At 45.3% G+C, this 26,703-nt stretch overlaps 3 protein-coding genes across 4 annotated transcripts in view; 1 reads left to right on the top strand and 2 right to left on the bottom strand.

Annotated features, from left to right (window-relative positions):
• Window positions 1-277: 277 nt before the first annotated feature.
• Fam187a (family with sequence similarity 187 member A) lies at window positions 278-1,619 on the bottom strand. Its single transcript, XM_070027882.1, has one exon. The coding sequence runs from the start codon at window positions 1,578-1,580 to the stop codon at window positions 339-341; it is 1,242 nt and encodes a 413-aa protein (XP_069883983.1). The 5' UTR covers window positions 1,581-1,619; the 3' UTR covers window positions 278-338.
• Window positions 1,620-1,711: 92 nt separating this feature from the next.
• Dnaaf19 (dynein axonemal assembly factor 19) lies at window positions 1,712-7,042 on the bottom strand. 2 transcript variants are annotated; one of them, XM_070027887.1, is made up of 4 exons: window positions 6,952-7,042; window positions 4,708-4,859; window positions 3,886-4,018; window positions 1,712-3,026 (listed from the first exon to the last, which is right to left on the bottom strand). In XM_070027887.1, the coding sequence occupies exons 2-4, from the start codon at window positions 4,848-4,850 to the stop codon at window positions 2,574-2,576; spliced, it is 729 nt and encodes a 242-aa protein (XP_069883988.1). In that variant the 5' UTR covers window positions 4,851-4,859; window positions 6,952-7,042; the 3' UTR covers window positions 1,712-2,573. The 2 variants fall into 2 exon arrangements, with proteins under 2 accessions (XP_069883988.1, XP_069883987.1); XM_070027886.1 differs by lacking the exon at window positions 6,952-7,042 and adding an exon at window positions 6,716-6,804.
• Window positions 7,043-7,075: 33 nt separating this feature from the next.
• The window catches only part of Eftud2 (elongation factor Tu GTP binding domain containing 2), a 45,219-nt gene continuing 25,591 nt past the window's right edge, over window positions 7,076-26,703 (top strand). The window contains exons 1-9 of the mRNA XM_070027881.1: window positions 7,076-7,203; window positions 10,387-10,495; window positions 12,861-13,026; window positions 15,200-15,278; window positions 18,612-18,687; window positions 19,171-19,236; window positions 20,016-20,051; window positions 22,177-22,267; window positions 23,056-23,138. Coding sequence (XP_069883982.1) covers window positions 10,391-10,495; window positions 12,861-13,026; window positions 15,200-15,278; window positions 18,612-18,687; window positions 19,171-19,236; window positions 20,016-20,051; window positions 22,177-22,267; window positions 23,056-23,138 — 702 coding nt within the window. The 5' untranslated portion in view covers window positions 7,076-7,203; window positions 10,387-10,390. The remainder of the gene's footprint in view (window positions 7,204-10,386; window positions 10,496-12,860; window positions 13,027-15,199; window positions 15,279-18,611; window positions 18,688-19,170; window positions 19,237-20,015; window positions 20,052-22,176; window positions 22,268-23,055; window positions 23,139-26,703) is intronic.

Genomic DNA, 26,703 nt, shown 5'->3' with positions numbered 1-26,703 from the left:
GTCCTCAAAGGCAAGATTGCAAAGCACCATTGATACTATTCTGATTACTACACTGGTAGGAGATTCCATTTACTTCATCTCTGATCCAAGTGTGACACGAGATGACACCTGTCCCTGGCTTTTCCCCTAAACTCAATCCCCCATCTCCCATTCACCCCAGTTTTCCCCATTTCCCAGATCAAACAAACTGCAGACCCCCCATGAAATTAGGGGGCAGGCTGTAACTAAGATATTTGTCCACATGTCCCAGCCCAAGGTTCCTATCCAGAAACATCTGGTAATCATTTAATAAAACACATCAAAGCACAGCTGGTCTTCAGAGGTGGGAAAGAAACAGCTTAGAGGGAGATGTTGGGACAGCAGCCACAACAGTAACAGCAGCAGCGACAGAGTTGAATGATCACAAAGACTACTACAATGAGCAGGTAGGCAAGCAGGGTGAGCACCACAGCAGAACGAGTCTCAGGGTCCAACAATGAGGCTGGGTAGTGCCCTTTGGATTTCACACCCAGCCGGAACCCAGCGATCCGTACCCCCTGCCGCCAGCAATAGTATATGCCACGGTCACTCATCTGGGTGAAGCGAATGTGGAGCTGATTGCCATGGTCAATGAACACCCTCATGGATCTGTTGACACCTATCAGGTACTGTCTACGGTACAGTTGCTCATGGTCCTTGTCCCAGGCCACTGCATGCTCTGGCCGAGCCCCAGGACAGGAAATGATGAGTCCATGACCTAGGCTTTGCTGGTGGAACTGAATGGGGACCTGGGGTATCCAGGGCTTGCTGCCCACTTTCGACATGTAGCTGTAGATGGCCGGCATGCCCTCCTGGATCTGGGTCTTCTCACAGGGCACCAGGCAGCTCTGAATCTGCAGCTCAGGCATGTGGTACTGGGCCATGGTGCGCAGCTTCCTCGGCACAGCATGGGAGCCACAGGATACCACATCCGGAACTGTCTTTTGATATCGTGGGGAGAGGTTAGGGCTCTTCAGGTAGCAGAGGCCGATGCGCCACTGCTCTCCACGTACCCCGCAACGGTCACAGGGGGTCCACTCCCAGAAGGTAGTGAAGACATGGAGGCTCCCATGGTGTTCGTCTGCAAAGGGCTCCTGTCCTTCGTCCTTGAAAGTGGCCACCATCCCATCATTGCTCTGGATGTCGACATCATAGGCATAAAAGTAATCCCCGTTGCGGGTGCCACAGAAATACAGGCCTGAGTCTTCAGGCTGGGCCCGGAAGACCAACAGGCTGAACATGCGGATGCTGAAGCGGACCAACATGTCACTGCCCACTCGCACATGAGATGCCTCCGTCAGCAACCGCCCATCAAAGTCTGTCAGCACTTTGGTGTGACTGCTACCCAGTTGCTTTTGGTAGTACCAGACCACAGATAAGACCTCCTCAGGTTTGCAGTGACAGGGAAGCTCGAAGCTCATGTCAGCCAAATAGGCTGCATTGTCGAACATCAGAAAAGCAGGGCAAGGAGTACTCTGGAAAATGTTCTCCTTTTCCACGATTTCAAAAGCCTGGAGACTGACCCAGGTCCATAGGAACATGGTGGTATGAGCCAGACTCATGCCTGCTGGAGGTGAGGGCTGGCAGAGCAGGGCACTGGATCTCAAGGCCTATGGGTTTCTAGAAATCACTATTGACAGGAGGTTTCTATATGAGGAAAGAATTAAGCAGCCAGGAAAAGAAATCACCGATCTGCAGAGAAAGCAGCCAAATGCAATGCCATTTATTCCCAACTGATATGTAAATGCCCTTCTAAGGTTCCAGGCCTGTTCTCAAGAGAAAATCATTCTAGAATCTGGCCCTCTCTAACCTTTCTAGAACACTGGCACTCACCTAAGAATGGGGGAAAGGAAACTAGAATGAGCCATAGGCCTTCTGCCTCACTTTGAGAGACCCTGCTCTGCCTGACCAGGATCAAATTCTTCACTCTCATCAGTCTAGGAGAAGGAAACTCTCGCCTATACATCTGGCCATCCTGGATGCTGGCCAAACCTGAGCCAATGGCTTGGGGCTTTTTCAGGCCCAATCTGTGCAAGAACTTAGTCCCTAGAGCAAAATTCTGTACCTCAAATGAAACAGCTGTGGATTAACTGTCCATTCATTGGCTCTGGGTTATAAATATTCTGGGAAAGCACTATGAAAACCAGTGTTTGTTTTCCATGGAAGATAAATGAGTTTGCTTTTTTTCTTCCTCAGAGAAGAAATGCTAGCATGGCTAGCATTTGGTTGGGAACATACCCCTTTCTCAGGGCCAGCAGACTAAAAGGATGGCAGACTTGAAAAGTGGTAGGTAAAACATGGTGACAATAAAGGACTAGAGAAGTAGGCAAGACTCTAGCTTTTGCTCTAAACAGTCCTAGCTCAGTAAGTGGTGAGTGGGACATGGCTCAAGTGGAAATGTGAGGCCTCAATTTTACATACCAACAGAACAAAACACAACACAGGATAAAGGGTGTAAGTATAGATCTCTCATTGCAATCTTGCAGAAAACCTAAGACCAAACAGCACAAAATACTCCCAGGGACCACTGGTATCTCTGAGGTCAACTAGTCCTATCAATGGACCTGGTACAGCTTGAGCAGCTCCTCTAAGAGCCTCTCTTCCTCCTGAAGCTCACCAGTCAGCTCCTCTACACCCAACTTCTCCTGGCTGAGCCCTTCCTGCACGGGTTTGGGGGTGCTCGCAGCCTGTAACTTCTGAAATAGGCATTGGCAGCTCTCCCTCTCTGCCTGGCTCAGCAGACTCATGTTCAACGTGAAGCGCCCAGTGTTGGCCAGGCTATGCAGGATCCCCAGCACAGCAACCCGATCACTTGGCCTCACATGATCAGCCAGTGCCACCAGCAGCTCCCCTAGAAGTCCAAATCCCACATCTGTCTGGAAGAGGTGACCCAACTTAGGACCCCCAAGCTGTAGCAGGGCCTGATAACGCTGTAGTCCGCTCCTCAGGTGTCGCCTCCAATCTCGGTAGAACTCTGCTGAAGTCTTGGGCTGGAACAGAGTTGTCTCCTGGATCACAAAAGGAAAAGGGTCCAGAGTTCTTCTGGCCATTCACAGTGATGGAAAGGGAGAAGGGGGCTTGTGGGGTTTCATTTTAGCTTTGGGACTGCTAAGTCCTAGGACAGAGAAAGAGAGCCCAAAGAATCCAAGCTATTATATACGTTACTCATTTGTACTGGTTTTCCTATTGAGGAAGAGGGCACAGTGCTGTCTTTTCAAAGTTTGCTCTGAGGAGAGTGGAATTTCAGGAGAGAGAAAAGAAAAAGTAAGTGTCAAGGAACTGACAGACTGTATCTCTCTTTCAACACTACCATAGAGTCATGTTACTATCAATCTAATCTGAATACAAAACTCAAAGGACTGATGGAAGAGTGTGTGTGTGTGTGTGTGTGTGTGTGTGTGTGTGTGTGTGTGTGTGTGTGTGTGTGTGTGTGTGTGTGTGTGTGTGTGTGTGTGTGTGTGTCAGAACTAGGGCTTGAATTCAGGGCCTGGATGCTGACCCTTAGCTTTTTTTGCTCAAGTGTTCAAAGCTAGAACTCTACCACATGAGCCACAGCTCCACTTCTAGCTTTTTGCTGGTTAATTGGAGATAAGAGTCTCACATACTTTCCTGTCTAGGCTGGCTTTGAACCCAATCCTCAGGTCTCAGCATTGTGTGTAGCTAATAGGTATGAGCCACCAGCACCCAGTGAAAAAACTTACTGAACCTGATTTTTCACACATTATGCCCAATTAACTCAGCCTCACCATCTACTGGTTGCTGATCGTTCTGGATTTGGTGGCAAAATACTGTCTATTGGATTCTCAGGAGAATAATGATGTACTGAGGTACTGAGGTACTGAGGTAAAGAGGCTAGGCCTCACCTACCTGAAAGATTTCAGTGGCCACATCCTGGAAGGTCCTTCCTGGAGTACTGTGGCAGTTCCAAAGCACGGTTCTCTTTCCTCCCATCTTGTCCTTCCGCTCCAGTGGCTTCAGATGTGATGCAAGGACAATACCTCTGGGGGAATGGACAGAGATTAGGATATAAACTTAATGTTGGATCACTGGGTGTGAGGCAGCCACTTTGTCTGATACAGGTAGACAATTAAGAAATGCTGTTCTCAGATGCTTATATGTATTAACTCCATTATAACAACAATTACTTTCTTTGGTACATGAAGGATGGAGGCTCAGGAAGGGCAAGGAATGTGTAGATGATCATATAAATAGTAAAAGGTGGGGCCAGGATGGAAGCCCAGCATGGTCTGAATCTAAGGTGCTTGGTATAAACTACTATTGCCCACCATGACATAAGGGCCTAAGAAAAATTGTACTGTGGCTAGAAATGTGGCTTAGTGGTAGCAAGCTTGCCTAGCACACATGAAGCCCTGGATTCAATTCCTCAGTGCCCCATAAACAGAAAAAACCAGAAGAGGCACTGTGGCTCAAGTGGTAGAATGTTAGCCTTGAGCAAAAGAAGCTCAGGGTCAGTGCCCAGAGCCCTGAGTTCAAGCCCCTGTCTGTCTGGCGAAAGACAGACAGACAGACAGAAGGAAGGAAGGAAGGAAGGAAGGAAGGAAGGAAGGAAGGAAGGAAGGAAGGAAGGAAGGAAGGAAGGAAGGAAGGAAGGGAGGAAGGAAGGAAGGAAGGGAGTAAGGAAGAGAGGAAGAAAGGAAGAAAGAAAGGGAAAAATCGTATTGAGCCAACCTGAATTCCTCATAGGAAGGCACCCTTTGCTCTACCGCTCGCAACTTGGCAGCATTCTCCCGTTTGTACTTCTCATCAGCAGCGAGTGCAGCTTGCAGTTCTTTCTCCAAAGCCTTGAAGTTGATTATGTCATTCTTTTCCATGGTTCATGCCTGTGAAGGCAAGAGAATGCATATTAAAGGGAGTATTAGGGAAAAGCAAATACCTTTGCATTTTCTGCCAGAACATAAAATGACACAAAAGCACTCCAGCACATATCTTGAGAATGTTGCAAAAATCTAGCTTTGTACATTACAGATAGGAATTAGATGGTGAGGAATGACACAAAACTTGTCTCTGATGGGCTGGGAAGGTGGCTCAGTGGTAGAGTTCTTGCCTTGTATGCATGAGGCCCTGGGTTCGATTCCTCAGCACCACATAAGCAGAAAAACCTGGAAATGGCTCTGTGGCTCACACGGTAGAGTGCTAGCTTTAAGCTGAAGAGCTGAGGGACAGTGCCCAGGCCCAGAGTTCAGGCCCCATGACCAACTACAACAACAACAACAAACAACAACTTGTTAATTTTGTTTTCTACTTTTAAAAATAGTTTAGGGCTGGGCACCAGTGGCTCATACCCGTATTTTTAAAAATTTTTTGGGGGGTCCGGTCGTGGGGCCCGAACTGGGCCTGGGTGCTGTCCCTCAGCTCTTCAGCTCAAGGCTAGCACTCTACACTTGAGCCACAGCGCCACTTCTGGCTTTTTTCTTTTTGCTTATGTGGTGCTGAGGAATCAAACCCAGGGCCTCAGGCATGCAAGACAAGCACTCTACCACTGAGCCACCTTCCCAGCCCCTGGCTCACACCTGTAATCCTAACTACTCAGGAGGCTGAGATCTGAGGATCATGCTCTAAGGCCAGCCTGGGTAGGAAAGTCTGTGAGACTCTTCTCCTCCAATTAACCACCAGGAAAACCAGAAGTGGTGTTGTGGCTCAAGTGGTAGAGTGCTTGCCTTGAGGGCAACAGCTGAGGGACAGTGTCCTGGCCCAGAGTTCAAGTCCCACAATCAGCACCAAAAAAAAAAAAAAAAAAAAGAAAAGAAAAGAAAAAAATAGAAACAAGTTTAGGGACTAGGGGTGTAGCCAGTAATAGAGTATTTGCCTAGCATAAGTAGGTCCTGGGTTCTATCCCTATCCCTATCTCCTCAGCTTTCTGAGGAGACAATGAGATTTCAGAATTCAGTTCCCTCTTTCTCCCAAATAAGATCACTCTATAGTAAGTTGTTGCCATAGAGGATTTCATTCAAAAGCCTGACTCTTGTTAGATATTTTTTAGCCCAGGAATAAAATTTCATCCTTCCCTAAATTTCTTTCATGGGGAAATATACTTTTCAGCCAGAGTACAAATGAGGCACAAGAAGTCAAAAAGTGACAGAGGAGGAGCTCAGTGATCCCCATTCCCACATTCTTCTGTTTAAGCCACGACTAAAGGCACAGGTGGGCGACACCTTCAGTTCTATGCAACCTCTGAGTATCTGAAGTCAATTGGTTTCTACAGGAAATCTATGGGTTGCAGTGTGGCTCTGGCATTTACTTGCTATAAGACCTCTCTACCTCAAGTTACTGATGAGTTGAGCTAGATTTTGTAGTCCAATCATGAGCAGATCTGGGAGGGAAAGGAGTTGTTCTGAGAGCAAATTCGGTGTGAAAGAAAACCCATAGCCACCCTATCCCAAAAGTTGAGAAGGTGAATACTAAGGAGTGTAGACTGGCCGGCAACAAACGTGTCCAAGTTCCTGCTCATTTCTTTTATTGGTGAAAGACAGGTTGTTTCTGTTTGTTTTTGAGAGGTGGGTCTTGCTAGATCGTCCACCCTTGTCACATACTACGGGACTCCTGATCATTCCGGCTCTGCTTCCCGATTAGCTGAGCCTACAGGCGAGAACAACACCCCGTTTCCTGTCAAGTTCTGAGTCGTCAGAGGTAAAGAACAACTCTTCCATCCCCCTCTCCCCAGTCCCCAGACCCTCACCCCAGCAGCCCTGGCCTTGGTCCCCTTGCTTTCTTTGGGCATCCCCAGAGGCGTTTAGCACATTCCGCGCCCATCAACCGAGGTTGCCCAGCAACTGCGCCAACAGGCAGACCACGTGATCTGCCCGAAGGCCCCCTTCAGGGTGGCCTCGAGGCGCCTGATCAAATTCTTGCGTCCTTAGGCCCTCACTTTATTTGGAGCAGCCCACACTTCGGTTTGGGGATCCTCAACGTCACCTCTTCGGCTCCTGTCTCTCGGCCGGCATTCGTTCGAGTCGATATTCAGGCAGAGAGCTGTCCTCAGAGGCAGAAACGCGGCCGCGGCGTCTGCGGGGTCCTTCCTGGAGACGGGCGCCGGCGTCGTCGCGGCGTGGGGCGGAAGCGCGGTCTCCGGCGGCGGACTGGAGCTCTGGGCTAAGCGGGATCGACGGGAGTTGGCGCGTGTTAGCTGCACCGCAGGGTTTCTTCGAGTGGGGAGAGAAATTAAAGGTCAGGTCCGGTGTTTTCTTGCTATCTACCCCTTTCGCTTTATAGATGGTTAAACTGAGGCCTGGAGCGGGAAGGGAATAAAAGTCGCACCCCCTCACCCACCCTCCCTACTCCCACTCCACACAGCGATTCCGAGGGTATCTAGTTACCCATCCTCAATAGCATCCTGTCTCGGCTGAGGTCGTGTGCTAAATCTCCCGTCCCGCCTCGATTCCTTGTCCATCAGTGCTGCCTTCACCTCCCCTCTGTTAAGTGTTTTCTGTCTTTGAGAAATCGGGTGCCCCTTGGAGAGCCTGCTTTGTAGCGGGGAGGGTGCAAGTCTGGTTCCAAGAGCCACTAGTTTTGTTTTTGTTTTTTTGCCAGTCATGGGGGCTGAACTCTGGGCCTGGGTGCTGTCCCTCAGCTCTTCAGACCAAGGCTAGCGCTCTACCACTGGAGCCAAGCACCACTTCCAGCTTTTTCTGCTTATGTGGTGCTGAGGAATCGAACCCAGGGCCTCATGCATGCAAGGCAAGCACTCTACCACTGAGCCATCTTCCCAGCCCCAAGAGCCACTAGTTTTGCGCAACGGTGTATTGGAAGAGGCATTCATTCATTCATTCAACAAACACTTGAGGGTCTATTTTGTGCTAGGATCTTTTTTTCTTTTTGCTCCATTTTATTGTTACTAACGTTTAACAATAGCTGCTGCAGACCTTTCATTCGTTTACTTTTTATTTTCTTTTTAAAAATGTTTTTATTATCTTGAAGGAGTTGTGCAAAGGGGTTAACATTCAACAAAATACTTTATAAGTACAATGCATCTTGACCCATAGCACCCCTTTTCATCATTCTCCATATCTACTTTCATTTTCCTAACTAGAGTTTAAGTACTTTGTTAACCTAGAATAGTGTTGGCTGTGGACATAAAACTGTGGTAGAGAGCTTGCTTAGCATGTGTGAGGCCCTGGGTTTGATCGTCAGTGCGGCAAACACACACATAAGAACAACATACAATGAAACAGTGTAAGTGGGGTTTGGTGAGTGTATGGGTGACATTTTAGTAGGAACTTCAAACTGAAGTAACCAGGTATGTGAACAACAGACAGAAGAGTACAAATGCAGTGTCCTGAGGTAAATAGCAGCTAGGCTTGTTCCATGAACAGACTTCCATTTTGTAGGTATTGCTGAAATAAGCACATGAACAGCTTCTAGGAAAGTGTCTACAGTTGCTTGATGAGAATCTTGGGAGGATGAAATGAACACACATGTGGCAGATTTTGAAAAGAATATGTGAGCCGGGCCATGGAGGCTCATGCCTGTAATCCAAGCTTCTCAGGAGGTTGAGATCTAAGGATATCGATTCAAAGCCTGCCCAGTCAGGAAAGTCCTGTGAGACTCTTAACCTCCTGTAAATCACTCAGAAAACCGGAAGTGGTGCTATGGCTCAAATGATAGAACGCTAGCCTTGAGCTGAAGAGCTCAAGGACAGTACCTAGGCCCAGAGTTCAAGTCCCATGACCAACAACAACAAAAAAGAATATGAAAGTTTTCACAGTGACTTACATTTAATTTTTATTCTCTAATTTTCAATTTCATCTACAGTGAGTACTTAGAGTAGTTGGTGTTAAGGGAAGTGGAAGTATTATACTGTTTATTTAGTTTCTACAAATACTAGGTGCTGTATTGGGCATTGACAGGCAAAAAAACACAGGTTCTTGTATTCAAGAATGGGAAGGAAAAAAAAGTCAGGTACCAGTGACTCATGCCTATGTCTTTGATACTTAGGCTAAAATCTAGAGGGTGGTAGTTCTGAGTCAGCCCTCAGAGAAAGAATGAAGATACAACTCAGTGCAAACATATTCTGGATCGAGTCCTTGGTTATGAAGGACATTACTGGAACAATTTGTAAAACTTGAGTATTATGAGGGTATTTTCTGATTTTGATGATTGTATTGTGATTATGTAGAATAATGTTAGGTGGGTTTTTTTGTTTTTTGTTTTTTTGGGTCTGGTCGTGTGGCCTGAACTCTGGGCCTGGGCGCTGTCCCTCAGCTCTTCAGCTCAAGGCTAGGGCTCTACCACTTGAGCCACAATACCACTTCCGGCTTTTTTTTTGTTTTTGCTTATGTGGTGCTGAGGAATCGAACCCAGGGCCTCAGGCATGCAAGGCAAGCACTCTACCACTGAGCCACCTTCCCAGCCTGTTTTTTTTTTTGTTTTTAAGCTGTATGTTGGTGGCTCACAGCTGTAATCCTAGCTACTCAGTAGCTGAGATATGAGGATCACAGTTGCCAGCCAGGGCAGGAAAATCTGTGAGACTCATATCTCCAGTTAAATTCCAAAAGTGGTAGAACACTTGCCTTGAGCAGAAAAGCTCCAGTATAGTGCCCAAATCCTGAGTTCAAGCCCTAGGACTGGCGAGCATGCGCGTGCACACACACACACACACACACAAAAGATAAAGGGCCAGGCTTGGTAGTACATAATTGTAATCCCAGAACTTGGTATGGTCATGAGTACAAGGAACACCTAGCCCATATAGACTTTGTTTCAAAAATTAAAAGTAGCGATAGATACCTATAGCTCACACCTATAAACCCAGCTATTCAGGAGGCCGAGAGTAGAAGGATTGTTGTTTAAGGGTTCAAGGCCAGCCTTGAACTACAATAAGCAGAAAAGCTCATGAGACTGTCTCAGAATAACCAGGAAAAAAGTCTGCAGGTATGTCTCAAGTAGTACTATGCCAACTTAACAACCTAAAGCCCTGAGTTCAAACCAAGTCAGATTCCCCCCCCATCACCAATTTTTATTGTAAATAAGCCACACATGGTTGAAATCCCGTCTACTCGGGCATAGATTAGGAAAATTATAGTTTGGGGACAGCCTGGTCAAAAGGTTAGCTGGACCCCATTTCTAACCTTGAGTGATAAAGCGAAAGAGCAGAACCCAGGCCCTGAGTTCAAGCCCCAGTACTGGCTCCAAAAAAAAGAAAGAAAGAAAGAAAGAGAGTATACATGGAGACAATGAGTAGGGTAAAAATAGAGAAAGTACAGGGCTTTTGGGGAATGGTTAATAGGCTGATTGATTAATAGGTTGATCAGTTGATAGTTATGCCCAAAGAACAGGAATATTAGGTGAGGGTAGGAATAGAAATCTTGATTTTCATGCCAGAATCTTAACTCCTTTCTCCTTGAATTTTAGCATCATGGATACTGACTTATATGATGAATTTGGGAATTATATTGGACCCGAGCTTGATTCTGATGAAGATGATGATGAATTGGGAAGAGAGACCAAAGATCTTGATGAGGTAAAACAAAATATATTGCCTTTTTCATCTTTTCCCTTTTCTTTTTCTATTATTTTTTTGGTAGGTTGTGGGACTTGAACTCTGGGCCTGGGCATGGTCCCTCAGCTCTTCAGCTCAAGGCTAGCACTCTACCACTTGAGCCACAGTGCCACTTCTGGTTTTCTGAGTGGTTTATTGGAGATAAGAGTCTCACAGACTTTCCTGCCCAGGCAGGCTTTGAACTGTGATCCTCAAGATCGCAGCCTCCTGAGGATTACAGGCGTGAGCCACCAGCACCTGGCTTCCCTTTTCTTTTTCTTTTGGTGTCAGACCTAGGGCCTGAGCTTAGGTCCTGATTGCTGTTCCTGAGGTTTTTTGCTCAAGGCTAGCATTCTATCAATTGAGCCATTGTTCCACTTCTGGCTTTTGGTGGCTAATTGGCATGAGTCTCACGAACTTTTCAGCCTAGGACCAGCCTGACTTTAATCTGTGATCCTCGATCTCACCCTTCTGAGTATCTAGGTAGGATTACAGGAGTGAGCCACTGATGCCCAGCCTTCCCTCCCTCCCTCCCTCCCTCCCTCCCTTCCTTCCTTCCTTTCCCAAATCATCTACAGTCTCATACATTCCCTGTGTATACATCTCAAACATTATCTTTTTTACAACATGACTTATTGGAGGTCCTGCACTGCTCCAAAAGGAAGTATTAGATAATTTCATTTTTGAGATGGCTTTGTAATTTGCACATCATTTTTCCTGAGGGTTTTTTGGGGGGGACTAGTCCTGGGACTTGAACTCAGGGCCTGGGCACTGTCCCTCAGCTCAAGTGGTATCACTCTACCACTTGAGCCAGAGCACCACTTCTAGCTTTTTTCTGTTGTACTGAGGAATTGAACTCAGGGCTTCATGCATGCTAGTCAAGCACTCTACTACTAAGCCACATTCCCACCCCCTGAAGTGTTTTTTAGTAATCACAAATTAACCCCAACTTAGAAAATAGTCAGCTGGGGCTGGGAAGGTGGCTCAGTGGTAGAGTGCTTGCCTTGCATGCCTGAGGCCCTGGGTTCAATTCCTCAGCACCACATAAGCAAAAAAGAAAAAAAGCCGGAAGTGGCACTGTGGCTCAGGTGGTAGAGCACTAGCCTTGAGCTGAAGAGCTGAGGGATAGCACCCAGGCCCAGAGTTCAGGCCACACGACCAGACCCAAAAAAACAAAAACAAAAAACAAAGAAAAGTAGTCAGCTTTTCAAAATGCTACTGCACTGGCAGCTCCTCACAAGCTCAGGTTTTCAAAAATACAGAAGGAAAACAATAGAAAGAAAAGATACAGGTTCCTGTGACTCTCCTTCAGGAGAGTTCAGGGAAGGTAAAGTCCAGAATGGTCTGAGGCTTGTAAAAAGCACCAAAGGTGTCTTTTGTGTTTATTTGTCAGAGAATGAACAAGCAGTAAACAATGGTGCGGGGTATGGTCTCAATTCTCAGTGCTTGGGAAGATATGATATTCATGGACAGTGGAAAAACAGAATGAAAAATTTGGCTGTGTTCATCCTTTCCATAAAGAATGTTCTTCAAACTAGGATAGAGAAGAACAAAAAAAACCAGAACGAAGTGTGGTGCTACAGGCTTGTAATCTAAGCATTCCAGAGGCTGAGGCAGAAGGATGAAGAGTTCAAAGCCTGATCGTGTGGCTCACTCCTATAATCATAGCAAGACTGAAATCCAAGGATCAAAGTTATTTATGCCCTCTTCCATTTTTTTTGCCTTTCCCATCCAGAGACTGCTCTTGTCAAGGTCATTAAGTGACCTATTATTTAAATACTTGGCAATACTGGGACTTGAACTAAGAGAGCCTCACACTTTCTAGGCTACCACTTACATGCCTCTATTTCTGGCTTTGTGTTTGTTAAAATTGGAGATAAAATTCTTTTGGATTGGTCTGCCTAGGCTGGCTTTAAACTTTGATTCTCAGATCTCAACTTCCTGAGTGCTGAGGGTTGTTAAGTATGAGTCACTGGCACCCAGAACCAAGTTTTTTTTTAAAAACAATTCTGTGATTCTAAATGAAAATTTCAAAGTTATGGGCTTTTTCTCAGTTTTAAGCTCTGGCTCCTGGTTTTTGTCCATAGAAAAAGTGGATTTTTTTTCCCTTGAAAGGGTATGCAACTGTGGCCATTCACCCACATTTCAGAAAGGAGCAGGTTTGAAGCAGGAAGCTTCCAGGATTCCCCTGCATGGAGGGTCACAGGAATGAAACCCTCCCCACTAGCACAGAACTTGGAGGAAGAAACTGTCCAGCATGAACTGGCAGTTTTTGCTCGGATGAGACAGGATCACCTGAGAAAGAAAAATGTGCCTCCTCTATCCTCTTCCCTTCTCTTGCCTCCAGATGGATGATGATGAGGATGATGATGACGTAGGAGAACATGATGAAGATCACCCAGGGATGGAGGTGGTGCTGCACGAAGACAAGAAGTACTACCCAACAGCTGAGGAGGTATATGGTCCTGAAGTGGAGACCATAGTTCAGGAGGAAGATACCCAGCCTCTTACAGGTATGGCAGGAGGCTCTGGGGTGAGAGGGAAATGAAGCTTGGGAACTAGCTTTCAACAGATCTTAAGTTCAATGAATGGACTATCCAATTCATAGTACATTCAGGTACTTTTTTCTGGACTAAGCTTGTTACTAAGCAATTAAGTATTATTGCTCTAATTTCTTTTCTTTTTTTTTGCCAGTCCTGGGGGCTATGCACTGTCCCTGAACTTCTTTCTGCTCAAGGCTAGCACTCTACCACTTGAGCCACAGCACCATTTCTGGCTTTTTTTGTATACATATGTAGTACTGAGAAATTGAACCCAGGCTTCATGCATGTTAGGCAAGCACTCTACCATTAAGCCACATTCCCAGTCCAGGCTGTAGCCCAGGCTGGTCTTGAACTCTTGATCTTCCTGCCTCATCCTCCTTATTGATTACTGATGTGTGCCACCACAGATGGCTGCTCTAATTTCTGAGCTGTGCCTCCAGCTCTGTTTTGTTTTGTTTTTACTAGGTGTGTGTGTGTGTGTGTGTGTGTGTGTGTGTGTGTGTGTGTGTGTGTGTGTGTGTGTGTGTGTGTGTGTGTGTGTGTGTGTGTGTGTGTGTGTGTGTGTGTGTGTGTGTGTGTGTGTGTGTGTGTGTGTGTGTGTGTGTGTGTTGTATACAAGGTTTGTTTTGTTGGCACTGGAGATTTAACTCGAGCCTTCCTACTTTGGCAGCCACTCTATCTCGTGTGTGTGTGTGTGTGTGTGTGTGTGTGTGTGTGTGTGTGTGTGTGTGTGTGTGTGTGTGTGTGTGTGTGTGTGTTGTATACAAGGTTTGTTTTGTTGGCACTGGAGATTTAACTCGAGCCTTCCTACTTTGGCAGCCACTCTATCTCTTGAGCCACCTCATCCAGGCTGACCTGGATTCCAGTCCTGCCTTGCTTGAGCTTTCCTGTGTCACTGGGTATGACAGGAATGTGTCACTACACTCAGCATTGTGTTTCCCTGTAGCTGGGTAACAATAGTCATGGACCACCATGCCTAACCATTAGTTAAGATACCTCAGCTGGTCTCAAATTGCAATCATCCTCTCCTTTCCAAGTAACCAGAATTACAGACTAAAGCCACCAAGCCTGGCTTTACTAATTACTTCTAGGATTGAGTCTTGCTTCCTGCCTGGGCCAGATCTGAGCCAGGATCTAGTTTTTTGTTTGTTTGTTTTTGTCGGTCGTGGGGGCTGAACTTGGGGCTCTTCAACTCAAGGCTAGTGCCCTATCACTTTAGCCATAGCACCATTTACGGCTTTTTTCTGCTTATGTGGTGCTGAGGAGTCAAACCCAGGGCCTCATGATTGCGAGGCAAGCGCTCTACCACTAAGCCAACTTCTGAGCCCCAGGATCCACTCAGTTTTAAGTTTCCTATATTTTCTGAAATCAGATGCTCATGCCATGTGTCCAGCTGACCTCGATATAGTTGAAGTCTCACAGATTATGACTGGCCTGGAGCCACAATCCTTGCAAGTCTTAGCTTCCTTATGTAACTTGAGATGACAAACAGGCACCACTGAGCCCAGCTCTGAATTGAGGTTTGTAAACTTTTCTGCCTAAGCTAGCCTCAAACCATGTCCTCTCATTCTCAGCTTCCCAAGTAACTTACATGTTTAAGCCACCAGCACCCCATTTAATAATCTGATTGACCTCTTGTAAAATAATTGCTTTTTGCTTTTTTTTTTTTTAGCTGTGGGACTTGAACTCAGAGCCTGGGTGCTGTCCCTGAGCTTTTGTGCTCAAGACTAGCACTCTACCACTTTGAGTCACAGTGCCACCTCCAGTTTTCTTGTGGCTACGTGGAAATAAGAGTCTCACAGATTTTCCTGCCTAGGTTGGCTTTGAAGCACAATCCTCAGATCTTAGCCTCCTGAGTAGCTAGGATTACAGGTGTGAGCCCCAGCGCACAGCTAGTAATTTATTTTAAGGAAAGGCTGGTAATGGACACTCATTGTTTGCCCTAACTCCAACCCTCCCACCAGATAAAGTCCACCTCAGTCCAGTGTTAAGACCCTTTTTGTCATGCCCGACAACATTTGTAGAACTTCTTCAATAGCAGTAATCCTTGAGAATAGAAGAAATTGATGTTACCTACCATAGATTTTGAAAGCGCAATCCGGTCTGTTTTATGCCACCTGCATGTCATTCTTTTCTTTTCTAGAACCCATTATTAAACCAGTGAAAACAAAGAAATTCACTCTGATGGAGCAGACGTTACCTATCACAGTGTATGAGATGGAGTAAGTAATGAAGTCTCTTAGCTTCTCTGCAGGAATAGTGAGCAGGTATGAGCCACTGGCGCCCTGCTCACTTCTGGCTTTTTGCTGGTTAATTGGAATAAGAGTCTCATGGATTTTCCTGCCCATGCTGGCTTTAAACCACAGTGCTCAGATCTCTGTGTAGCTAGGATTTTTACGGTATAAGCTGCTAGCCTCTGGCTTTTGTTTTTCGTTTTTAAACAATCTCTGAAATATCCAAAAGAGTTAAGATCCCTCCTGAGATGGTCAGTTTACTCTGTTACCATCAAGCTTTAGTCTTTTCTCTTTCTTTTTTTTTTTTTTGCTTGGTTGTGGGGCTTAAACTCTGGGCCTGGGTACTGTCCCTCAGCTCTTCAGCTCAAGGCTAGTACTTGAACCACAGTGCCACTTTCAGTTTTCTGGTGGTTTATTGGAGATAAGAGTCTCATGGGCTTTCCTGTCTGGGGTGGCTTTGAACTGTGATCCTCAGATCTCAGCCTCCTGAGTAGCTAGGATTACAGGCGTGAGCTACCTGCACCTAGCTCTTTCTTTTTTCTTTCTTTCTTTTTTTTTTTTTTTTTTTTTTTGGTCCAGTCATGGGGCCTGAACTCTGGGCCTGGGCACTGTCCCTCAGCTCTTCAGCTCAAGGCTAGCGCTCTACCAATTGAGCCACAGCGCCACTCCTGGCTTTTTTCTTTTTGCTTATGGGGTGCTGAGGAATCGAACCCAGGGCCTCAGGCATGCAAGGCAAGCACTCTACCACTGAGCCACCTTCCCAGCCCCTAAATAATAATGCATGCTTTTTATTTTTTCTTAAACACATTTTGGGAAGGAATGGTACTAGAATTTGAACTCAGGGTTTTATTTATTTTTTCATTTTTTTGGGGGGGTCCGGTCGTGGGGCCTGAACTCTGGGCCTGGGTGCTGTCCCTCAGCTCTACAGCTCAAGGCTAGTGCTCTACCACTTGAGCCACAGCGCCACTTCCAGCTTTTTTCTTTTTGCTTATGTGGTGCTAAGGAATTGAACCCAGGGCCTCATGCATGCAAGGCAAGTGCTCTACCACTGAACCACCTTCCCAGCCCTCTTTTTTCTTTTTGAGATAGAGTCTCATTATATAGTCCTGGCTTCATACTCATGATTCTTGCCTTTCACCCTTCTGAGTACTGGATTACAAATGTGTATCACTATATCTGACTCTTTCAAACTTTTCTTCTGGTACCAGAGATTGAACTTGTGGCCTCTTGTTTGCAAGGCAGGTGTTTGAACCATGCCCTCAAACCTCTTATGCTTTGGTTATATATCAAATAGGGTCTCTCACTTTTTGCCTTTAAAGGCCTGAATGGTGATCTTCTTACCTAGAAGATCCCATAGCTGGAATTACAGATGTGCATACCACTCCCAGCTTATTTATTGAGAGTCTTCCAAACTCCCTTGCCAGGACTGTCCTCAAACTGCAGTTCTGATCTCTGGCTCCTGAGTAGCTGCGATTACTGGTGTGAGCCACCATGTCTGGCACTCTTTCATATATTATAGAAAACTTTCTAGTAGCCTTCGGAGATGTTTCTTTTTTTCATTCTTGGTGACTTTTTTTCTTTAAATCTCCAGTTTTTGAGAGTACTTTTGATGTTTTGAAGAGTCAGTTATCCAGAGGCTACTTGCCATAAGTAATATGGATGATAAGCATATAAGACAGTGATGGTTTGATCAGAATGGAAGTCCTCTGGGCTCACCGTCAGTAATGACATGAGTTTTCTTGACTGCCTTATTAACTGGCTCCAACAGCAGTTTCAAGAGAAGCTTCCAAGAGATTTTAAGCCCCCTTGGCATCAATGAAATATTAGCATAGCCCATGGCTTTTTAAAGACACAGTTTTCAAATAGTTCAGTTTCAGATGTTGTGTTTGTTTCTTTTTGGCAACTGGGATTTGAACCCAGGGCCTCGCCTCTTGCCTGCTAACCAGACATTCTGTCACTTGAAAACACTACCCATAGCCTTCTTTTCTTTTCTTTTTTGTTGGTCATGGGGCTTGAACTCTGGGCCTGGGTGCTGTCCCTAAGCTTTTCAGCTCAAGGTGAGCACTCTACCATTTGAACCACAGCACCACTTCCTACCCATAGCCTTTTTTCTCTCTCTATCCTCCCACCCCACCAAACCAGGACACAAACTCAGTATCCACTGCTTTCACCCATTGGCTGGCATTGTACCACCTAAGCCACACCTCTCACCCCCTTTTCAACATTTCTTGTTGAACAGTGTTAGCCCCTCCCTTGTTTTCTATCACTGTCCTTCCTCCCCACTCCTTTCCCCTCCACACTTCTCCCAAGTCCTTTTTCTTTTTGTGTGTGTGTGTGTGTGTGTGTGTGTGTGTGTGTGTGTGTGTGTGTGTGTGTGTGTGTGTGTGTGTGTGTGTGTGTGTGTGTGTGTGTGTGTGTGTGTGTGTGTGTGTCGGTCATGGGTCTTGAACTCTGGGCCTGGGCACTCTCCCTGAGCTCTTCAGCTCAAGGCTAGTATTCTACCACTTGATCCACAGCTCTACTTCTGGTTTTCTGGTGGTTAATTGAAGATAACGAGTCTCACAGATGTTTCTGCCTGGGCTGGCTTTGAACTGTGATCCTCAAATCTCAGCTTCCTGAGTAGCTAGGATTATAAGCATGAAACACCAGCTCCTTTTTCTTCTTTTTTTTTTTTTTTTTGTCGGTTGTAGGGCCTGAACTCTGGGCCTGGGCACTGTCCCTCAGCTCTTCAGCTCAAGGAGAGCGCTCTACCACTTGAGCCACAGCACCACTTCTGGCTTTTTCTGCATATGTGGTGCTGAGGAATTGAACCCAGGGCCCCATACATGCAAGGCAAGCACTCTACCACTGAGCCACCTTCCCAGCCCCTTTTTTCTTCTTTTTAATGTCACTTTTTTGTTGTTGTTGGTCATGGGGCTTAAACTTAGGGCCTGGGCTCTACCACTTTGAGCCACAGCACCACCTTCAGTTTTCTAGTGGTTAATTGGAGATAAGAGTCTCTTGGACTTTCCTGTCCATCCTGGCTTTGAACCATGATCCTTAGATCTCAGTAGTCGCTAGTATTACAGATGTGAGCCACTGGCACCCAGCTAATGTCATTATTTGACTGCTAAAACACCCATATTTCATTCCTGGGTTGTGTCATGTTGTGGATGAATCTGTTCTGTTCCCAAAGCCAGAGAACTGTGTCAACATAGATATTTGTAGACATTCTCTAGTTGGTCCAAAAGTTGTTCCAGGCTAAAAATACCTTAGTACCTTTGTACCATTCTCCATTTGAGAACTTCTGCCAAAGTCCCTTTTCTTTTTTTGTCTTTCCAGTTTTTTGGCAGATCTGATGGATAATTCAGAGCTCATCAGAAACGTGACTCTTTGTGGCCATCTCCACCATGGCAAGGTGAGAGAACTTTCAGCTTCTTGGAGTAGGATTTCCTTCTGTTTTTGTTCACCCTGCATCACAGAAGTGGTGGTTTGAGGTTATGAGGATCCAAACTGGAAAGGTGTGGGGAGATAGGGACTCTCCACGAGCCCTGTGGAAGTACTATGAAATTCTGGCTTTGCCTGAACAGCAGCCGGAGCCTGTACCTAAGCCACTTTGCATGCCTGAGCCTTGTGTCTACATCTGTACAGAAAAAGGGAAATTGAGCCTTCCTCTGTTTTTATAAGTTTTTATTTCCTAGGGGATATCTGACCAAGAAAGATTTCAAATTTCATTTAAAAATAATCCTATGGCTTCTGTATTAATCTTTTGCTGTCTCATCATCCTTCTTACTCTCTTTTTTCCTCACCCTAAAATTACATAGGGTATTGGGAGCTGGGAGAGGGACAGGGCAGATTTTCTTTTTCAGGTAGCAGATCTGAACCATCTCTTCTCTTTCAGACATGTTTTGTAGATTGTTTAATAGAACAAACGCACCCAGAAATCCGAAAACGCTATGACCAGGATGTAAGTAGAACTTCTGTCAAGGGTTTGGGAGGCATTCAGATACAGAGGAATGTATCTATCTCTCTTTCCCCTTTCTTCATTCTTTTCACCTACAGAGTACTGCTTTATCATTGTAACATCTATTAATAGGCTGTAGAAAATAATTTTAACTTGCTCCGGAGCATAGAGAATATTAACCTGCAGTATTTTTAGAAGATCTGTTCTGCACTTGGGATCCCTTCTCAGTTATGATATATCCTAATTTTCATGGTCTGTTCTTTCCTAATGTATTAATAGTTTGTTCTATAAATATCATACAATTGGACCTTGTTTTCATGGTAAATTTAAATGCCTGTGAATGAGGCCAATGGTGGTGGCAAGTCTCAGTGCAATAAATGTTCAGCCTCTGCTAGATTGACTGTTTGGACATGTGGGGGTTCCTTGAAGCCTGGCATGTGTCTCCCTTTACTACTCTTAAGATCCAGTGCATCTGATACAATTTAGCTCTCCAACCTTACCTGGTCTTCTGTGACCTCCCTTAACTACATCCCCACTTACCCCCCCCCAAAAAAAAAAAATGAAAAGAAAGAATAAAACCTCCACACATGCAGGACTATTTTCCAGCTGGGAGGGCACTGATCTCATTGTCTGGGATTGCTGTAGAGACAGCCTGCTATCTTCAATCTATTTTCCTGAGGCAGAAGCCCTTGAACTGGGAGTTGGTGAGGGAAAGTGATTGATGGTTCATGTGAGGGAGAGGAGTCTGAATTCAGTTGGTAACGATGCTTAATTTTTTTCAGCTATGCTATACTGACATCCTCTTCACAGAGCAAGAGGTAAGTGTGCCTTGGGAAATCAGATGTTGCCCTTACCAGCCCTACAAGTAATAGTTTTTTAGGGACTGTGGAGAGGCCTTTAGGATAGTACTTTGGTCCATACCTCACTACACAGAGCCCTACTCCACACTACCTCTCCCTACCCCTCCCCAGTCAGTCCCTGGTAATAATTGGGAAGGTATGGGGGAAGGGAGTATCAGAGGAGAGTCCTCCTTTCCTTGAATGTATTTAATTTAGCCTATTAAGACATATACTGCCAGGTGCTGGTGGCTCACCTGTAATCCTAACTACTTAGGAGGCTAGGATCTGAGGATTGCAGTTCAAAGCCAGCTGATGCAGGAAAGTCCATGAGACTCTTCTCTCCAGTTAACCACCAGAAAACTTGGAGCTGTGGCTCAAAGTGGTAGAGTGCTAGCCCTAGTAAAAAAAGCTCAGGGACAGTGCCCAAGCCCTGAGTTCAAGACACACACACACACACACACACACACACACACAAAAAGTTTCTGTTTGAGAACAAGATCATGTGTCTTTGTACTTTTTTTATCTTTACATGTGGGTCTTTTTTGGTGGTACCAGGGTTTGGACTTAGTACCTCAGGCTTTTAGGCAGGAGCTCTATCACTTGAGCCATACCTTCAACCCTTTTTGTTGCTAGCCTCAGACTGCCTCCTATGAGGCTGGGATTACAGACCTGACCATACCCAGCTTCACCTGAATCTCCCTCTGTTCTACCTGTTTTTCTTTTCCCATTCCCTTCTGCCCTTTTTTTTTTTTTTTTTTTTTTTTTGGGGGGGGGTCCAGTTGTGGGGCCTGAGCTCTGAGCCTGGGTGCTGTCCCTCAGTTCTTCAGCTCAAGGCTAGCACTCTACCACTTGAGCCACAGCGCCATTTCTGGCTTTTTTTTTTTTTTTTTTTCTGCTTATGTGGTGCTGAGGAATTGAACCCAGGGGCTCATGCATGCAAGGCAAGAACTCTACCACTGAGCCACCTTCCTAGCCCATCTGCCCATTTTTTCCTAAGTGACCATGTGGAAGACTTCAGGTACAGAAATTTGATTAAAGGAACTTAGGACAGTGCTGACATGTGTTAAGCAGACAGTGAGTGTTAGCAATGTTGTTTAAAGTTATGCAGGTTATTTCTTTCCACTTTTAAGACACTCAACTGTTTGTTTCTAATGAACAAAGAAGCTAAGATTCTGCAATCTTGTATTAGCTATTAATATTTTTTGTTTGTAGTCCTGAAGCTTGAACTTAGGGCCTAGTTGCTCAAGGCTAGCACTCTACCACTTAAGCCACAGCTCCACTTCCAGCTTTTTGGTGGTTAATTGGAGATAAGTGTCTCTTGGGGCTGGGAATGTGGCTTGCCTAGCATGCATGATGCCCTGGGTTCAATTCCTTAGTACTACATAAACAGAAAAAGCTAAAAGTGGCACTGTAGTAGAGTGCTAGTTTTTTTGTTTTGTTTTGTTTTTTGTTGTTGGTGGTCCTGGGGCTTGAACTCTGGGCCTGGGCGCTTTCCCTCAGCTCTTCAGCTCAAGGCAAGTGCTCTACTATCTGAGCTACAGTGCCACTTCCAGTTTCCTGATGGTTTATTGGAGATAGGAGTCTCATGATCTTTCCTGCCTGGGCTGGCTTTGAACCACAATCCTCATATCTCAGCCTCCTGAGTAGCTAGGATTACAGGCGTGAGCCACCAGCGCCCAGCAGAGTGCTAGTTTTGAGTAAAAAAAAGCTCAGGGACAGTGCCCAGGCCTTGAGTTCAAGCCCTAAGACTTGCAACAACAAAAAAAAAAGTCTCACAGACTTTCCTGCTCAGGCTGGCTTCAAACTGAGGTCTTCACATCTCCACCTCCTGTTTAGCTAAGATTACAGGCGTGAACCACTGGCACCTGGCTTCTGCTAATGTTTAAAAACTGCTTTGCTTTTTTTGTATTTAAACCCTGTACCCCTCCCTCCACACATACTCAAAAAATACACTAAGAGATTTCATCTTCAAGGTCATGCTGGATAGAGTCCTAGTTAAAAATCATATCTACTACAAGGAGACATCAGTATAAATTGCTGGCAGAGTGTACCCCTCTAGCAGAGGAAGAAGGCATGATCACTCTACTTTCTCTCTGACTTTCAGAGAGGTGTTGGCATCAAGAGCACACCTGTGACAGTGGTCCTGCCTGATACCAAAGGGAAATCTTACCTCTTCAATATCATGGACACTCCAGGTGAGATAATTCTGGACTGCTGTAGCCTTGTTGTATTTTTTTTTTCTGTTCCAACTTTGCAGAGTAGCACAAAGGAGTACATAGGTTGTCTTTGCTCCTGACTAATTGGCCAGCACTATATTCTAGGCCCTGAGCTTTTTTGCTCAAGGTTAGTGCTCTTCCACTTGAGCCACAGCTTGACTTCTGCCTTTTTGGTGCCTAGTTGGAGATGAGTCTCACAGACTTTCCTGCCCGGGCTGGCTTTTAGCCATGATCCTCAGATCTCAGCCTCCTGAGTAGCTAGGATTACAGTAGTGAGCCACTGGCACCCTGCTTGTTTTTGTTTTTAATATCTGGACAGTTTGAGGCTTGGTAGATTTGCCCTTTGCCAGATGCGCTAAACCCCTGTAGCATCCTACTCCTTCCCTAGCAACATTCTGCTGGGAACTGTCTTTGAGCAACACACTGTGCTTTGGGCTTTCCTTTACCCTTTTTCTTACCTCCCTGTTGTCTTAGATCTCTCAGGCGTCTGCTCACTAGACTAAGACATCTGGCTCTCATCAGAATAAGTTGGTGTCTTAGTGTGAACTCACTATGCTGTCCTAGGAGAAACACTTCCCACCTTTTATGTATGGAATGGCTTGTATAAAAGCTCAATCCCAGGATAGATCTCTAATGGGAAGAGCTGTAGAGAAAAGGGAAGGGGAATATTTGAAGATTCACAGCTTTGCAGTGCTCTTCAGGTCATGTTGTAAGTTAATTGTGCCTTATCCTGCATAAGGTAATGACTTTTGATACCTATTTTTCAGGACATGTGAATTTTTCTGATGAGGTCACAGCTGGCTTGCGCATCTCAGATGGAGTGGTCCTTTTCATTGATGCTGCTGAGGGGGTGAGTCAGGCTCAACTCCCTTAGACTCTCTTCCCCACATTGTATTTCCCACACACAATCCCAAAGCACCAAATGAGCTAGCAGCAAGAGAACACAAAAGTATGTGGTATTACGACTCAGATTGCTCCAAGTTAGGAAAGCAAATTAAATTCAAAATTAATTTTCAACATGGTCTCCTTGCTTGTGCCCAGTGAGGCTTGAAATGATAAGACCCATTGTCATTTAAGGTACACAAAGATAAAATGGCAAATGTAAATTAAAAGGAAAGAAAAGAGGAAAGCATATTCATATAAATGGATTTTAAATGTTAATGAGTATTTTAAGATATTTAAAAATCTAAGATGTCTTCTATTTCTAAATTGAAAGGTTGGATAACTTGGGTTAACTCCTTTGTATGGATCATTGGTGAGATAATCAACGGAGGGAGCCAGGGTTGTCTTTTTTAATTGACTTTTCATTGTGAAATAATTTCAAATTTAGCAAAAAGTTACATTAATAAAACAAAGAACTTGGGCTGGGAATGTGGCTCAGTGGTAGAGCGCTTGCCTTGCATGCCTGAGGCCCTGGGTTCGATTCCTCAGCAGCACATAAGCAAAAAGAAAAAAGCTGGAAGTGGCACTGTGGCTCAAGTGGTAGAGCGCTAGCCTTGAGCTGAATCGCTGAGGGACAGTGCCCAGGCCCAGAGTTCAGGCCCCACGACCAGACCCAAAAAAAAAAAAAAAAAACAAAGAACTCACCTTTGCTTTTGTAACTCCTTATCTGAACCCATATACACAGATATGTGTGCATTTTCCCATTGAACAATTTCAAAGTAAATAATATACCTCTTTTTTTTGTTGTTGGTCATGGGGCCTGAACTCAAGGCTAGCGCTCTACCACTTGAGCCACAGGGCCACTTCCAGCTTTTTCTGCTTATGTGGTGCTGAGGAATCAAACCCAGGGCCTCATGCATGCAAGGCAAGCACTCTCCCACTCAGCCACTTTCCCAGCCCCTCAAAGTAAATTATAGAGAATTTCTTTCTTTCTTTCTTTCTTTTTTTTTTTTTGTTTGTTTGTTTGTTTTTAGTGGCCGAGGAGCTTGAACTCAGGGCTTAGGTGCTATCCCTCAGCTCTTCAGCACAAGGCTAGCACTCACTTACATTCACTTACATTAACATTCACTTACATAACCATAGTACAGTTACTGGGATGTTTATTGTCAATATATTCTGTGCACTGATCATTGTTCTGTACTGTTTCCAGTTCAGGATGATTCATAGCATAGCATTGGTTTTATAGAGCTTTCACTCACTTTGGGTTTATCTATTGTTTGCTTATGATCAGTTTTTTTCTTTTTTTGTCAGTGTGGGGCTTGAACTCAGGGCCTGGGCCCTGTCCCTGAGCCTGTTTGTGCTCAAAGCTAGCACTTTACCACTTGAACCGGAGCTCCACTTCCAGTTTTTGAGTGGTTAATTGGAGATAAGAGTCTCACAGCAGGGCTGGGAAGGTGGCTCAGTGGTAGAGCGCTTGCCTTGCATGCATGAAGCCCTGGGTTCAATTCCTCAGCACCACATAAGCAAAAAGAAAAAAGCCAGAAGTGGTGCTGTGGCTCAAGTGGTAGAGCGCTAGCCTTGAGCTGAAGAGCTGAGGGACAGCGCCCAGGCCGAGTTTAGGCCCCACAACTGGACCAAAAAACAAAAAAACAAGAGTCTCACAACAACTTCAGGCTGCCTTTAAACCTCCATCCTCATATCTCAACCTCTTGAGTAGCTAGGAATTATTTTTGGCAGCAATAGCACATGAGTAAAGTTATATTCTTATTGGTCCGTCATCACATCAGGAGATATATGATGACATATGATGAGCTCCTATTATTGATGTTAACCTTGACTGGTTGAGGGGGTGGGGGTTGGCCAGTTGTTGTTTTTTGTGTGTATGTGTCAGTCCTGGAGCTTAGACTAAGGCCTGGGCACTGTCCTTCAGCTTCTTTTGCTCAAGGCTAGCACTCTGCCACTTGAGCCAGGGCACCTCTTCTGGCCTTTTCTTCGTATGTAGTACTGAGAAATCGAACCCAGGGCTTCATGCATGCTAGGCAAGCACTGAGCCACATTCCCATCCCTGCCTCTTAGTTTTATCATCCATTGGTGATTCTATGATAGGTGAAAATGGTGGGTTTTCTCTCTTTTTGTTTTTTCATTCTGCATTTATTGGTTAGAATTCTATTATAAAGAAGAACTCTTCTCCATTTGCTTATTTATTACCAGTATGGATATATAGAGTTTTATTTTACTTAGTGATTATAATCCATTGCTATCCTTAATATTTTGATGTTCTACCTATCCCAGATTTGGCTAGCTAGCAAGAGATCCTTCAGGCTAGCTATTTTATCTTTTTGGCCTACTCTGTCTCCCTCACCTCCCCTTCCCTTCCCTTCTCTTTTCTTCCTTTCCCTTTCCTTCCCTTCCCTCCCATCTCCCTTACCTTCCTTTTTTGTGGTGCTGAGGAACTCAGGGCCTTGTGCTTATAAAGGCAGATGCTCTACAGTAAGTTCTTGCTTTACACACTTGCTGGCCCTTGCTTCTGTCTCCTTCTGTGCTTCCCAGTGTCTAGGGATGACAGGCATGTGCCACTGCACCCAGCTGGCCTTGAACCACAATCTCCCAGTTTTCCCCTCCCAAGAAGTTAAGATTGTAGGCTGTGCCCAGCTGACCTGCTCTACCTTTTTTTTGTTGGTCGTGGGGCTTGAACTCTGGGCCTGGGCACTGTCCCTCAGCTCTTGAGCTCAAAGCGAGCACTCTACCATTTGAGCTACAGCATCACTTCCAGTTTTCTGGTGGTTTATTGGAGATAAGAGCTTCATGGACTTTCCTGCCCCAGCTGGCTTTGAACCTTGATCCTCAGATCTCTGCCTCCTAAGTAGCTAGGATTACAGGTGTGAGCCACTGGCGCCTGGCCCTTTTTTTTTTTTTTTTTTTTTTTGAGCATTTTCTTACTTTCCAATACAAAAAACATTCTAGCTGTGCGCTAGTGGTTCACGCCTGTAGTCCTAGCTACTCAGGAGGCTAAGATCTGAGGATCACGGTTCAAAGCCAGCAGGAAAGATCATGAGACTCCTATCTCCAATAAACCACTAGAAAACCAGAAGTGGCGCTGTAGCTCAAGTGGTAGAGCACTTGCCTTGAGCTGAAGAGCTGAGGGATAGTGCCCAGGCCCAGAGTTCAAGCCCCACACCACCACCACCAACAACAACAAAAAAAACATTCTACACCTGTCTTGTACTTTCCCTGCTCCAGTCTTAAAACAGCCACTTCTTCAAGGAGTTCTTTCCTTACAGTGGTAACTGCTGTTTAGAAACAAAGATCTCAGTGTGCTCATTGCAACAGTGATACATCGCTTCCAAACCCATTCACTTAGTACAGCTAGTGAATATACACCCACACATGTCTATACATATGTATTGAAGATCACTCATTCATCCTGATATCCCCAATCCATTCCAGCACCACAGTTTATTCCTGGCTTTTCTAGCTCCTTCTGTGGCTGAGAAACCTGACTCTCAACATCTGTGTGTTTAATCATTAGTCAG

The sequence above is a fragment of the Dipodomys merriami genome, unplaced genomic scaffold, assembly GCF_024711535.1.
Source record: "Dipodomys merriami isolate MVZ:Mamm:240054 unplaced genomic scaffold, mDipMer1.0.p SCAF_19, whole genome shotgun sequence".
NCBI classification, from domain to species: Eukaryota; Metazoa; Chordata; class Mammalia; order Rodentia; family Heteromyidae; genus Dipodomys; species Dipodomys merriami.
This window is presented reverse-complemented; position numbering and strand designations above follow the sequence as displayed.